Here is a 16,232-nt window from a genome sequence, read left to right as displayed (position 1 = left end):
GTGGTGGACCCTGAATTCCAAGGCAACAAGCAGGAGAGCGACCGGGAGGTGAGCTCTGGATGGAGGATCATCTTGGATCGTCTTGTGCCTGATGCATCGGTTAGGCGCAAGATCAGGGACCAGCTTTCGATGTACAGGTCATTTCATGGCTCCTATGGCTGTCACGATGCACAGGTTGACCGCTCCAAAGCTGGTGCTGCTCTATGGTGGGAGGACTTTGGTTCAGATGGACCGGAGCTGCAGCAGCTTGCCATCCGCATACTTAGCCAGGCCGTCAGCTCCTCTTGCTTGGAGCAACTTTGGAGTACCTACAGCCACATTGCCTCTAGGAAGAGGAACCGACTCGGGGTAGAGCGTGCCAATGACCTTGTCTTCGTCAGCGCGAACTTGCGAATGCTTTGCAAGAGCGTGACCAAGAAGGCAGATTCCTTCACCGAGTGGGAGATGAGTCAACAAGAAGAGCAACGGGAGGATGAGGTGCAGGAGCAGCATGCCAGTGAGGATGAGACTGAGGATGAGCTTGATGCTTCTTTGGCACAAGCTACCCATGACCATGAGGCGAGCACTTCACGTGGATGATCATTCATGGATCATGATTCATGGGCCTTACTACTTAGCTCTAGCCTCTAGCCTCTAGTCTTCAGCACTTTTTTGTCATTGACTCATTTGAGTCCGTCCGTGTATTTTGCCTCCTTAAGGCTTAGTCCTGACTCCTAAGTCCTGACTCATTTTGTATCTACTTAATTATTAATATGACTCAAAAGCTTACCATTTTAGTGTAAATTTGTGCTCATTTTGATGTACTTCCAAAGTAGAATAAGTGCAGAGTAGAAAAATTTTTAAAAAAAGTATTTTTTGAGTGCCGTTCCCTCCCCCGTCCCCGTTCCCTACTTATGGCCGTCCCCCGTCCCGTCCCCGTCCCCGTCCCCCATCACCGTCCCCCGTCCCTTGTGACTATGTGTAACATAGGTCTTTCCTCAACCATAGAAGGTCAGTCAGTCAATCCAGTCCCTTCACCCACTTAAAGAGAATCATTCATGCATGTAGCAGTCCATAGAATCCTTAGGGCTTGCATTTAGATCATGGTCTGCATTGCATAGCATTCATTTCATATGCATGTGACCTTTTTTTAGCCTTTTTACCCTTTGCATAAGCATATGACTAGTTGGCAACCTAATGATCCAGTCGGCAGCCTTAAAAGCATTATAAACAGCATATATGGATGCTGTTGATGATGATGATGATCACACACAGATGCCATGTGTGGGTGGAAGCTACGGAGCTTCCTGTTTATATGCACCTTGCTTTACCTTTTTTGGCGGAGTCATTCAGCAAAGTGGTTTGCCCTGGGAGTGTTAATAGATTTTGCATCCTTTGGGACATTGATAAACCAGCTCCTTGCCGAGTGGCCATGGATGTTGAACTGCCAATACTTCCGACACAAGAAGCTTTCTTCAAATGGGGGAATTTTCATGACTCTTGTTTCACATGTAAAAAGGTTGGACACATGGCATTCTGAAAATTCCCTTCCTCTTCAAAAAGGTATGCTACTATGTCATCTACAAACTCCGAGTCAAGAATCTCCTCCTGGGACCTAATGGGGAGACAAAGGCCCTGAAGTCCACTGCCAGGCGTGGAAAGAAGCTTCTCATCGCCTCAGCTACGAATAGGAAGAGGAAAGGGGTAAGATTGCATCCCTGACGAACTGATCTAGAGATCGGAAACGTCTCCCCTCTAGCCCTCTGAATGAGGACCTGGCTGTGGGCAGTGGAATACAATGCTGAAACTCCTCTAATCCAACTGCCAGGGAACCCCATCCAATGCATAGTGTCCTCCAAGAAAGCCCACTCAATTCTATCATGACTTTCTCAAAATCCAAGAGAAGAATTGCCATGTCCTCCTGACGAAGACAAGCTGTGGCGGCGGTCGCCTCCCAAATAGTGAAGATGTTATCCAAGATGCTCTTATCCTGGATGAAGTTCGTCTGGATGCCATGAATCAAATCGGGGAGGTGGGGCTGCAGGCAGCGACTGACGCCTTTGGCGAGAGTTTTGTAGGCATTTCCAAGGAGGGTTATGGGGTGCCACTGACGTATCTCTAAACCATCACCTCCCTCCTTTTGGGAATCAAATGAATACAACCCTTTGACAAGCCTCTCCGCCAAAGCCATGATCTCGTTTGAAGGTGGCTGGGAAACCATCCTCCATGAGATTCCAGTGAAGAACTAGGGACACCGGTATCAAAGGGCAACAGAAAGATGTAGACGAATGACAAAAATGCTGAAGATCCAAGAGAGAGATGAGAGAAAACAGCAAAAACACAAATGCACTAATCCTCAAGACAAGCGTGGATACAACCAACCCATAGGTGAGGAGTGGACACTGTAGGCAGAGGGCTGAAGGGAAGGTGCTCACCAAAGTGATGAAGAAAGAATGAACAAGAATGATGAAAAGTGAGGAAGAGGGCAGCATATATATACACTCCTATATGAGCTGGCTGACTGTCTCCTAGGCTCCTACACGACCTGAAAATAGGTAAAATATCCATAAAAAGGGTGGGCAACCCACATCAAAGGCCCATAAAATAGGAGAAAAATAGGGAAAAATATGGGGGAAAACATGGGGAATGCCAGAGCATGAAAATGGCCCCATAACACTAGAAATGCCACCAACAAGAGATGATATATGCTAGCACCCCCTCTCACGTCCTGGGGGTGGCCCAAGCTATTGGAGGTGGCAATTCACATAGCTACTCTCAGGTTATCGCATGACTAGAAGTTGTGGTGGATTATCCCATATGCCAAAGCATGGGTATATAGGGTGTGGTGGCACCTTGTCATATATATCTCCTCTTGCCAGTTTTTTGGAGGGAGCAACGACTGGGAGACAGGAGCCTAGCCTCCAACGTTGCTCAGTGCCCTAAGGTGGTGTGTGTGCTGCTGCTGCATGACTTTGACATGGTATCAGAGCTCAGCCTATGTGGTCTTGGGCGGTCCTAACCTCTGTTTGATCGAGCTGCCATGAACGTCAATAGCTAACTGAGAAAATCCTTTGGTGAATAAGTCTACAGCGTTGTCCTAAGTAGGATAATATTCAAGGATAATGTCTCCCTCCAAGCTCCGCTCCCACACAAAGTAGTACTAGATCTCTATATGCTTGGTCCGCACATGAAATACCGGATTCCTAGCAATAGCAAAGCAACTCTAGTTGTCGCATGAGATTAGGGTAGGCTGCTGATGTCGAAAACCGATCTCCTCAAGTAGCCGCCTGCAACCAAATCACTTCACAAGCAACCGAACAAGCTACTCAATACTCCACCTCAATCAATGAAAGCACCACCGTAGGGTGCTTTTTACTCGTCCATGAAATGGCTCTAGATCCAAGAGTAAAGCAATACCCTATAGTAGATCATCGAGAATCTGCATCTCCAACCCAGTTGGAGACACTCCAGCCACGTAAAGTTTCCCCCTCTCCATATAAAATGCCAAAATCATTGGTACCTTTCAAGTACCGCAACATGTGGAGTGTTGCCTGCCAATGGGTGTGCAAAGATGCTTGCATGAAAGCACCGAGAGTTCCCACCACAAATGCACAATCAGGGCGTGTCTTGAGCAACCAAATCAAGGAACTAACTAGTTTCCTGTACATAAGTGTATTTGCCCGTTGAATCGGATCCAGAAGAGGAGAGTTTAATGTCGGGATCCATGGGGGAAGTGATGGGCTTACAATCTGATACCTTGAAAGCCTCTAGAAGCTCTGTAATGTACCACTGCCGAGAAATGAATATGCCATCTAAGTGCTGAAAAATCTCCAATCCAAGAAAGAAGTGAAGCAACCCAAGATCAGTCATCTCAAATTCCTGACTGAGGGCAACCTTTGTCTGAGCAATGTGTGTTGTATGCCTACCTGTGATGATCAAATCTTCCACATATACAACCCTTTCTGAGATAAATGTAGAAATTTGGATTAGCCACCTACCACTTGAAACCCTTCTGTTGAAAACAAGCATCAATCTTCTCATACCAAGCCATGGGGACCTGTTTCAAACCATATAGGGCCCTTTTCAACCTGTAGACCATATCTTTGGAGCCAAGAATCTGAAATCCCAGAGGCTATTCCACATAAACTTCCTACTTTAGCTCCCCATTGAGGAATGTCGACTTGACATTCATCTGAAAGATGGGCCAATGAGAGTGTGCAGTAAGAGCAAGAACTATCTGCATGGTCGCTATCCACACAGTCAATGCAAAGGTATCATAAAAATCCATGCCAGCTTTTGGAGAATAGCCTTGTGCTTCCATCCGATTTGTACTTTAGACCCATTTGACACCAATCACCTTTCGCTTTGCTGGTCTAGGATCCAGCTCCCAAGTATGATTCCGTTCAATAGAGTCAAGCTCCGCTTCCATGGCCTACTTCCAAGTCAGTTTGGAAAGCGCCTCCCCAATATGAGTAGGTTCCGAGTCCTTATGGATGCATGACATCAGTGTATAATTTGACAAAGTCACAAAGCAACAGCACGCACACCACCCTAGGGCACTGAGCAACGTCGGTGGTTGGGCTCCCATCTCCAACTGTTGCTCCCCCAAAAAACCTGGCCGGAGGAGATATCTATGACAAGGTGCCACCACACCCTATATATGGCTCTTCGACTTCCCATGCTCTTGCATATGGGATAATCCACCAAAGGCCGAGCTCTGATACCATGTCAAAGTCACGCAACAACAGCACGCACACCACCCTAGGGCACTAAGCAACGTCGGTGGCTAGGCTCCCATCTCCAACCATTGCTTCCCCCAAAAACCCGGCTGGAGGAGAGATCTATGACAAGGTGCCACCACACCCTATATATGTGAAACCGGCCTCTGATAGAAACCAAAGTGCGGTAGACTAGCAGTCACCCGTCCACTTGTAGTCTAGATGTGAAAACAAAACAGCTTGGAGCTAGAGTGCCCAAATCTGAAAACAAGGCGACACCTGTTGGCCCCAAAGCTTGGCGCCCCTTGCGGTATTTCTTTATTCAATTCCAAAAATATGAATGGCTGAGTACAACAAAAATCAGCCAAGAGATTACACCTGTATGTCCAATCTGACGGCCCACAATACCTCTTAGCACAGAGAATCTATGCACACAGATCTGTGTCTCCAAATAACACACTGTGCCTCCCTCTGATCAGCCAAGACCACTAAGCAGGGCAGCCATGAGCATACATCTGGCATAACTCAAGTGCATGATACAACATCTCAGCTCATACATACATGTACTGTCCAAACTCTGTCTCAACCCTTGTCAATCTGCCATACCCCTCCTCTCACAAGGGGCCAGATAGCTCATATCTGCAACAGACATCAAGCAGTAGAAAGAGAGATAGATGAACAGAAGCGGAGCTTACCAAATTCAGCTCGTGAATCAGCACTGGAGGAAGCAACGGTACCAATCTGTACTTGCAGGCACTTGTTTCCACAACCCTGCTTCACACGCATGCACGTACTTGTCTGTACCCTCCTCCTTGTGTTCACTTCTATGCTGTCTTTGAATGTACAGATCTGAAAAACAACACTGTACTTGTATGTACTTGACTGTACTTGCTTGTACTTGACTGTACGGACTGTTTCTGCAGAAAACCAGAAGTAGCCGCCTGCTGATGTGCTGCTGGTCACCTGCGCCGTCTGCAACAGTGTTGCCCAGCACCTGTACTTGCACCAGAACTGGCCGTACAGTGTACCTGCAGAAAGTACAAGACTATACTTGCAGTCGTACAGCTTGTACAGCCTGAATTCAGCAGCTGCAGCCGCCTGTCTCTGTCCCACAGCTCTGTACCCTCTCTGGTTATCTGCGCCGCCTATCCACAGCAATACCTGCTGTTCATACAGCACTGTACGGCTGCTGTACGGCCTGCTCCAGCACACAGATTTCAGCAACAGCTCCCCTCAGCAGTCGACCAGAGTTTTCTTCAGCTTTTCCACGCATGTACACAAGCAAATCAATCCTCCACGACTCCTTTTCCCAAAAGCTACAGAGAGGGGGAGGAGAGAGAAGCACTCACTCCAAAAGTGGAGTGGCCTCCTCCCCATAAAAATCCTAGGGCCCAAAACTTAAAAAGTCCCTAGGGGCCACTAAGGCCTAGGGGCAACTTTAATAAACATTAAAGTTTAATGTTCTAGTTCCCCCCTTCACACCTAAGGATGTCCACACATCTATAACTCTGTCCGGGCACCCCCCATGTGAATCATTCAATATTTTGACTCTACAACCACCATGCCCACACTTGTACTGTTCCATTTTCACAGGGCCATGACATACCCCCCTCTTGAAAAATGGCAAGCGTCCTCGATTGCATTCTGGTGATGCATCAAAATATCCAAAGTGAAATATACAATATGGCAAGATCAGCGTCCCAATCTCTCTAAGCCATACACATGTATCAACATTCACTGCAAACCAATGGCATAGTAATAGTCCAAGTTGTATACCACTGTGAACCATACATATCCACAAAAATCTCATGTGACTAGTACACATATATCATAGAAGTCCCATAAACAGATGTACTGTCAGCCTCAGTACCTTCGGGTGAGATAAAAACTGCACCAAGCGACCTCTAGATGTCATCTGAGCCTGTCTGTATCAAGGGAGTGGAGGTGCTACCCCTCTCTTGAGCATCAGGTAATGCTCCAGACCCATGCTCTGCTGAACCTGAATGAGCCACAACAAGAGTCGGCTCTAACTCAAAGGCATCGAGATAAAGCTGCAAAACCTGAGGTGAATCTGTTAAGTCACCTTCCTCCATCCACTTCGCATCCATCGGTGAATAGTTCTTGAACTTCACAAGATAGCGACGGGAAACTTTACCTCGTACCTTCCTTTCGTTATGTGCCAGTATCTGCTCTGGAATCAGAACCTCATCAAGTTCCTCAACTTCCGGCTGAGCCTCATCTGATACATCCTCAGGCACATCCCCACGGAAAGGTCTAAGAAGACTCACGTGAAAAGCATTGTGAATCCTCCAGTGATCTGATAACTTCAAACGATAGGTTACCTCACCAATCTTTTCCAAAACTTGAAAAGGCCCATAATAACGCATGCTCAACTTAGGGAATAAGTGCTCTTTACCCTTCATCTTCTTGAGTCTAGCCTTTTCAAAGCGCAAAAGAACCCAATCACCCAATGCAAACTGTAAATCACGTCTGTGACGGTCTGCGGCTTTCTTTTGCTTCTGCTGAGTTTTCTGGAGGGCCAACTTAACTCTCCGATAAGCTTCATCCAAGCTCTCCACATACTGATCAGCCTCAAAGATCTTATCCTTTGTATGCAAAATGGGTGGTACCTTCTTTCCTCCTTCCACAATCTCAAAAGGCGCCTTGCCTGTCGAGGTATGTACAGTGTTGTTATATGCAAACTCCACCAAAGGAAGATACTTTTCCCATTGTTGCTTGTGCTCTGACATATAACACTTGAGAAGATCCAACACTATAGAGTTAGCCTCTTCTGACTGACCATCTGTCTGTAGATGAAATGACGATGAAAACTTGAGAGTTGTACCCATGTTGTCAAACAACCCTCTCCAGAACAAACTCGTCATCCGTGGATCATGGGTCACTAATGATAGACGTAGGCAAGCCATGATACTTGAAGATGTTCGCCATGAACAACTTCACCATATGATCCACTTTGATCGTCTTACGCACGGGAATGAAATGAGCCTGCTTACTGAACCTGCATATGATAGTCCAGATGCCATCATTTCCCGTTTGTGTCCGTGGAAGATCAAATACAAAATCCATGGCAATGCTCTCCCAAGGTCTATCCGGAATAGGTAAAGGCTGTAATAACCCTGGTGTCTTCTGACGGTCAAACTTTACCTTCTGACATACGATGCATTGCCTCACAAAGGCATCAACATCTCTTCTCAAGGTTGGCCAATAAAAGAAAGTCTCCACTGCTTTGACCGTGGCATCAATACCTCTATGACCTGCATACGGTGGAGCATGACTTTCAATCATAACCTTGAGTTGCAATGGCCTGGTAACACACAGTCTGCCATGCATCAATAAAAACCCATCTCTGAGAGTATAGTGCTCATGCCGCTGACCTCAGACATCTGATCATACAACCTTTCAAAGTCCTCATCATGGGCATACTGCTCTTTCATTTCATCAAGCTCATGATGATAAGCAAGTGAAACTGCAGAGACCTGTGGCTTGCGTGACAAAGCATCTGCCACTACATTCTTTTTGCCTTCCACATGCACAATCTGGAAGTGAAACATTGACAAAAAGTTTGCCCAACGTATATGCTTCTCTGAAAGCTTAGTCTGCGTGAGGAAATAACGCAAGGTCTGATGATCTGTCTGTACAGTGAAATCAGCCCCAAGCAAGTAGCGTTTCCATGTAAAAAGAGCGTGAATTACAGTCAACATCTCTTTCTCATAAACCTGTAAATGCTTCTCAGCATCTTGCAAAACTCTACTCTCATAGGCTATCACATGTCCCTCTTGCATGAGAACTGCACCAATGCTACTTCCACATGCATCACACTGGACAACAAAAGCCTTTCGGAGGTCCGGTAACACCAATACTGGGTCCGAAGTAAGCTTTTCTTTGAGCTTTTTGAATGCTGTAATTTCCCGATCAGCCCATCTAACGGAGTTGCCTTCTTCGTCAAAGCATGAAGAGGCGAAGCAATTTCAGCAAAGTGCCGTATGTACCGCCTCAGTGTAATAGGAACACAATCCTAGAAAACTGCGTACATCATGCACGGTCCTCAAAGCTGGCCAATTAAGTATTGCTTCCACCTTTGCTGGATCCATACGGACTCCATGCGCAGACACAATATGCCCCAAGAAATGTATCTCCTGCAAAAAGAACTCACTCTTCTTGCCATTAACAACCAGCCTATGGTTTCTGAGTTCTGCAAACACAATGGCCAAATGCCTTCTATGCTCTTCCTCAGTTTGTGAATGCACAATCATATCATCAAAGAATGTGTCCACAAACTCTCTATGAGGCCTGAAAATCCTGTCCATCATTCTGTTAAATGTGGCAGGTGCATTCGTCAAACCAAAGGGCATAACCAAGAACTCATACAACCCAAACGTGGTTCGGAATGCTGTCTTATGCACATCCTCGGGTCTAATGCGTATCTGATGATACCCGCTTTTCAAGTCAACACGACTAAAAACTGTGGAGCCCTGTAAGCGGTCCAAGATGTCATCGATCCTCGGTATGGGAAATCGATTCTTGATAGTATTCTTGTTCAGCGCCCTGTAATCAATACACATGCGCTAAGAACCATCCTTCTTCTGCACTAAGAGCACAGGTGAGCAAAAGGGTGATGAGCTAGGCTGAATCAACCCTTTATTCAAAAGCTCCTGCACCTGACTCATAATCTCTTCCTGTTGGGCTGCACTAACACGGTACGGCGGTCTATTCGGTGAAGTACTACCAGGAATCAGATCTATGGCATGATCTTCTGGCCTCTCAGGAGGTAATTCTCCTGGCAATGACTCGGAAAAACAATCTTGAAACCCACTTAAGAAATCAGTCCTGTCCTTATCTAACATAGACAAATTAGACTTAGACTCATCATCCTGTGCATCCTTTACATAAATCAAGTACGCGGAAAGATGCTTTTTCATTACTGATGAAATCGCCAAAGCGGATACAATAGGAACAAATTCCCTTTGAGTTTTACATCCAATACATGTTCTTTCCCTCTACGAGTCAGAGTGATTTTCCTATTGTAAGTATCCACCACCGCATGTACCCTGTGGCACCATGGCATCCCCAACAAAACATCACAGCCATCCAAAGGCATGATGAAGAACTCTTCGCTGTCCACATAACCCTACAAATGAAGCCGAAGCTTTCCCAATGATAGGAGTAACGGGTTCTGCATACCCTGGACAAGCCATATTAGCCTCATGTAACGGCCCCATCTCCTCTGCGCGAATCCCCAATCGGCCAGCCAAATCTGGCGAAATGAAGTTGGCTCTAGCACCTGTGTCAAAGAAGATCAAAGCATTCTGATCTCTCACTTTGCCCCATGCCCTGCACAACTCTGTAGCTTCACCACCTGGCTATTCCCCCACAAGATCAGGAACTAAGCCTGCAGAAGGTTTTTGTTTCTTTGACTTGGGCTCTCCTTTATTGTCAGAGTCCTTTTGGGACTTTCTTTTGGGACAATTGAATGACATATGCCCCTCTTCAGTACAGTAAAAACACTTATGAGCATCTCTCAAAACCTGTCTTTCCTCAGAAGTCCTCTTGGGCATTGGCAACTTCTTATACTTCGTCTCTGAAGACCCTTTAGCATCACGAGAAGCATGCCCAAATTTTTCAGCTTTCTTGCCCAATTTCTTACTGCCTTTAAACCCAGATGAACCACCAGTGAGTAACGCATTAGCTGTCATAGCATTTTCAATCATCTGTGACATGTTCGTTACTCTTGTCTTTATACAATAATCTCGTACCTCTTTGGGCAGTCCACAACAATACTTCTCTACCTGCTCAGATAATGGCACCGCACGATAAGAAGTCACTGGGAGTAAAGCTTCCCAAAACTTCTAGTTATAATCCTCAAAACTATCACACTTTGAAGCATCCAATTTGTGCCATGCGGTCATAACATCCACCTCAAATGTAGATGTGAGCCATACGGAAGAGAAGACCTGTTTAAATTGGACCCATGTAGTGGGTGCTATACCCTGCAAAAGAAGAGTAGACCACCACTGCAAAGCATTGCCCTTGAGAAAAGTGGCAGCTTTCCTCACCTTAGAGGACTCTGTGTAATTCCCACCAGAAAAAGCAGCATCAAACTGCTGTAAAAAGGTAAGTGCTTTAAGTTTATCCTTGGCCCCACTGAATGTGTCAAACTTCACTGCAGCTCCCCCTTCCTTGTAATCCTTCGCCTTTCCCATAGGCGTTAGATTATCATATGGAAGTGGCTTTGCAAGATTGCTGCCCCCAACATTCATACCCATCATTGGGTCAACATTTTCCATTCCCATACCAGGCATACCATACATTCTAGCCATGTTTCCAAACATTCCATTATGCATACCTGGTTGCATACTACCAAACATATTGCCTTGCATCCCAGGTTGCATGCTTCCAAACATATTTCCAGCCATACCGGACTGCATACCACCATACATATTCCCTTGCATGCCAGGCTGAAAATTGGCTCCAAAAGGCCCGTACATACCCATGCCTCCCTGAGGATAACCCCCAGTCATGGATTGGAACACCGAGCCGCCACCAAAATAACCTGGATGCATGTTCTGCTGAGGAATAGGTGGCTGTCCATAGAAGGAACTCTGAGAGTTTGCACCATAAGCATGCTGCATATTCGGAAACTGGCCAAAAGATGGTTCCTGTGGGATGGCACCACTATGACCCTGTGGAAGATTCTTTGAACGAACCTTCTTCTTCTTTTTCTCGGGTTCTGTGCGGGGCTCTGTGCGAGATCTCATAAATTCAGCAAATCTCTCACTCTGTGTGAGCTGCATAAAAGTATCCATAACACTAGCCAAGCGATCTTTGAACCGAGCATCATCATCCTCTTTACCATACACATCTTCTGGCTGTGTTACATCCTCATAAGGCTCAACATCTGCAGCCTGTTCTCCTGTAAAAATATCCTCAGATACATCTCTCTCAGGAGAAGTCTCTTGCTCTTCTTCTTCATGATAGAAGTACTCATCCTCTCTATCAGACATGACCACTAAGCAGGGCAGCCATGAGCATACATCTGGCATAACTCAAGTGCATGATACAACATCTCAGCTCATACATACATGTACTGTCCAAACTCTGTCTCAACCCTTGTCAATCTGCCATACCCCTCCTCTCACAAGGGGCCAGATAGCTCATATCTGCAACAGACATCAAGCAGTAGAAAAAGAGATAGATGAACAGAAGCGGAGCTTACCAAATTCAGCTCGTGAATCAGCACTGGAGGAAGCAACGGTACCAATCTGTACTTGCAGGCACTTGTTTCCACAACCCTGCTTCACACGCATGCACGTACTTGTCTGTACCCTCCTTGTGTTCACTTCTATGCTGTCTTTGAATGTACAGATCTGAAAAACAGCACTGTACTTGCTTGTACTTGACTGTACTTGCTTGTACTTGACTGTACGGACTGTTTCTGCAGAAAACCAGAAGTAGCCGCCTGCTGATGTGCTGCTGGTCACCTGCGCCGTCTGCAACAGTGTTGCCCAGCACCTGTACTTGCACCAGAACTGGCCGTACAGTGTACCTGCAGAAAGTACAGAACTGTACTTGCAGTCGTACAGCCTGTACAGCCTGAATTCAGCAGCTGCAGCCGCCTGTCTCTGTCCCACAGCTCTGTACCCTCTCTGGTTATCTGCGCCGCCTGTCCACAGCAGTACCTGCTGTTCGTACAGCACTGTACGGCTGCTGTACGGCCTGCTCCAGCACACAGATTTCAGCGACAGCTCCCCTCAGCAGTCGACCAGAGTTTTCTTCAGCTTTTCCACGCATGTACACAAGCGCATCAATCCTCCACGACTCCTTTTCCCAAAAGCTAGAGAGAGGGGGAGGAGAGAGAAGCACTCACTCCAAAAGTGGAGTGGCCTCCTCCCCATAAAAATCCTAGGGCCCCAAACTTAAAAAGTCCCTTTGGCCACTAAGGCCTAGGGGCAACTTTAATAAACATTAAAGTTTAATGTTCTAGTTCCCCCCTTCACACCTAAGGATGTCCACACATCTATAACTCTGTCCGGGCACCCCCCATGTGAATCATTCAATATTCTGACTCTGCAACCACCATGCCCACACTTGTACTGTTCCATTTCACAGGGCCATGACAATATGGCTCTTCGACTTCCCATGCTCTTGCATATGGGATAATCCACCACAAATTCTAGTTATGCGATAACCCGAGAGTAGCTACGAGAATTGCCACCTCCAACATAATTGACGCACAAGTTCTCCTCAGATGATGTCATGGTACGCAACCGCTTCAGTCGACAAGAACCTCTTGCCGGAGGTGAAGGCAACCATGTTACCCCCTTGATTCCGCAATGTGTGGTACAACCAATTGGGAATATGAAATCCCTCCTCAAAAGTCGAACCCTGCTTCTCATATGTAGCCTGCTGTGGAGCATCCACCGAGATCTCCTCCTCCTGAACAATGTCAGAAGAGTCCTATGCTTGAGGTGCACGAGGACGTGCCGGGTCAAGTAGAGGAAGAGGAATAGGAGGATCCAACGAGGAACCAAGGAGAGGCTGAGTCAACTCAACCCCCCTAGAGATGAAGAAGCCCCCTCTGCAATGGAAGATGAAGTCTCATCAACCACCACATCTCTGCTAATGATGATCTTCAAGGTTGTAGGATTGTAGAGTAGATAACCTTTGGATTCGCAACTGTAACCAACCAAAATATGATGCTTGGTCTTAGCATCCAGCTTCACCCTCTCACCATCAGGTACACGAACAAATGCATCTGACCCAAAAAACCAAAAATGAGAAACCGAGGGTTTTCTTCGGAGGTAGGGGGCCTGTCCTGGAACAACAATAGTAGGTAACCAATTGAGAATGTAAACAGTAGTAGCAACTGCCTCCACCCACAGTTTTTGAGGAAGACTCTGATGTTCCAACATTGTCCGAACCATCTCAATCAGCGTTTGGTTCTTCCGCTCCACCACACCGTTTTTTGAAGTACCTGTGTTTTGCCATAAGAATTAGAAGTTGAAGACCCCTTTGGCTTTGCATCCATGGAGTCCATGGAGTCCTTAGAGGGAGGTGCCTCACCTTTGCCTTTATTAGGCTACCCCCCTCTTGGTCCAATGAAAGAAGAATCCCTGAATCTGCTCTCCTGATCAAGGACCATTGGCACCAGCTCATCACAAGTAATGGTTCATGTCCGTCCGAAGGTAAGGAGTGAATAATAGAAGCTCTCAAATGTTGGGGGAAACTAAGCAAGTAGCCAGAGGGCCATATCCTCAACAGAAATCTCCTTCCCGCACCCAAAAATCTCAAATTGCAATGACTCCAGTTTGTTGATGTGATCCCGCATGGAAGTAGAATCAGTGGGTGAAAGCTTCAACATTTGCAGCACGAGAAATGCACCTTTCCAATACCCCCTCATTCAGACTGAGAAGAGTGACCTCGGATAAGTAATGATGTGAATTCTAATGCCATGCCAGTGGCTGCTTGACCACCCACCAGCCTTGCCAGCACATCATGGTGGCCAGCCATGGAGGGTGCCACAGTCAATACACGCAAGAGGCTGGTGTCACCAGAGGGTGTCCCCAAGCCCATCAACCAATCCCCCCCCCCCATAATCACAGACCTGGGGAAAGCCACCGACTGCCCCCTTACCATATAGAATAGTCCAGATGAGTGAAGCTCATTGGCCCCCCTCAACTCAACACAAGAAATACACCTTTCCAATAGTATGCCTAGCAAAGGCACGTGTTTATATCTAGCTAGGTAAAACTCTTATGCAAATATTCATGATATTGTTGCTAGGTGTGATTGCGTCTTCCTTCAAAGGATCACTCCTCCTCCCCACCTCTACAGATAAATGTAAGTCACCTTTCTACGCCTTGTGAAGAGGACCCTTTGATATGCATCAGCTCATTAGAGCTTTTCCCACAGTATTTTTATTGAAGATGGTTCACAAGAGAATGAAGATCCCCCCATTTCTTCTCATCATCTCACTTCAATACTAAATGTTCACATTTCAGCAAGCCATTCATACTCATTAGGGTAGCTCTATGCCTCTGGGATGGGTGCTCCCATGGCTCAAGAGTTGCGATGTATGTTTTTCAACTTTTGAATATGAGCTTTGCAAGGAACAATCTTGATGCTCATGGTATCCATTTTGAACGGCAAAATATTGGCCAAGTTGCTTGGTTCATGTATGGTTGGACAGGATACCCAAACTTCTTAAATGTAAAAGCATGGCATACCTCATCAGTACAGCTTCAGCTCAAGCGCATAATCGCGTGTACAAGGCACCCTTTGCCAATAATGATCCTTGGAAGGAGCAGGTAGTACTTTTTCACAATCCATTGATCCTTGGAAGGAGCAGGTAGTACTTTTTCACAATCCATTGACTCTTCCAACTAATATTATTGTCATCTTAATCGCTGATAAGAGGTGTTTATAGTGGCATTGCCAGGCCAAAAGCAAGTAACATGTGGATCATACAAAAGTCCATGACAACTTCGAGGTCATTCAGAATCAAAATCCATGGTTAATGATGATAAGAGGAAAGGGAAAAGACTTTCTATTGATTGATTATAACTAGGATTAAGAAAACCAACTCCAAGAAAGAATACCTGCATGCCTGTTTCCAATGCTTCCATCTCCTCTGCAGGCGGGTGGCAATGATCCACCATAGGCCGCTTGTCTTTTGGGCCATTTTTGCTGAGGGTAAAGTCACGCAGCTTCTTCAGTGAAGACTTCATCTTCTTCTTCTGCTACGTTCCAGCTCACTCTCTGCAGCTCAAGCTCTAAGAAACCCTAGATTACAAACCCTAAATTTACCCTCAACAACACTAAACGAAACACAAATGCCTTCCGTATCCCGTCTCAGAGAAGCTCGCCCATAGCCATGGCTCAACAGGGAATACGCCGTAGCCACTGTGTCCATCTGCTTTAGAGTGAGAGATTGCATGCTCTGCTTTCGATTGGAAGCTCGCAGTCTACAAGAAAAGCCCTTTGATCGTTTTCTTTTTAGCAAGCCACCATTCCTGTAGACAAACCAGCTTGTGGTGTACTCTGACTAATTCCGACCCTCCCACGTTGCCTCTAATCACTGCCCACCTCGTCTTTGTTTTGTAAGAATGCTACCCAAATTTTTACATGAAGCCAAATGTCTAGTTGGCTTTAATCACTGCCCCCTTATTATTTTTAAATATAGAAATTTTATTTTTATATAAGTTATATAATATATATATATATATATATATATATATACATGTATAATTATGTATATAGGTTTGTGTGTGTGTGTATATATATATATATACATACATACATACATACATACATACATATACATGTATAATTATATATAGGTTTGTATATGGATAAATACACACACATATACATACATACATATACATGTATAATTATATATAGGTTTGTATATAGATAGATAATTACGTAAATAGGGGTGCTCGTGTGTTTCTATATGGATTATATGTATTTATATTTTTATATAGATTATATATATACACAAGGTGTATATATATT

At 45.6% G+C, this 16,232-nt stretch overlaps 1 protein-coding gene across 3 annotated transcripts in view; it reads right to left on the bottom strand.

Annotated features, from left to right (window-relative positions):
• Positions 1-15,817, bottom strand: part of LOC147604505 (uncharacterized protein At2g33490-like) — an 80,283-nt gene extending 64,466 nt beyond the window's left edge. For all 3 annotated transcript variants that reach the window (XM_086794929.1, XM_086794931.1, XM_086794930.1), the window contains exon 1: positions 15,314-15,817. In XM_086794929.1, the coding sequence (XP_086651055.1) occupies positions 15,314-15,442 (129 nt within the window). In that variant the 5' untranslated portion in view covers positions 15,443-15,817. The remainder of the gene's footprint in view (positions 1-15,313) is intronic.
• Between the last annotated feature and the right edge of the window lie 415 nt (positions 15,818-16,232).

This window comes from Cibotium barometz, chromosome 61 (assembly GCF_041138505.1).
Source record: "Cibotium barometz isolate CiBa-2024 chromosome 61, ASM4113850v1, whole genome shotgun sequence".
Lineage (NCBI taxonomy): Eukaryota > Viridiplantae > Streptophyta > Polypodiopsida > Cyatheales > Cibotiaceae > Cibotium > Cibotium barometz.
Note: the sequence above shows the minus strand (reverse complement) of the source record. Positions and strands in the feature narration are given on the sequence as shown.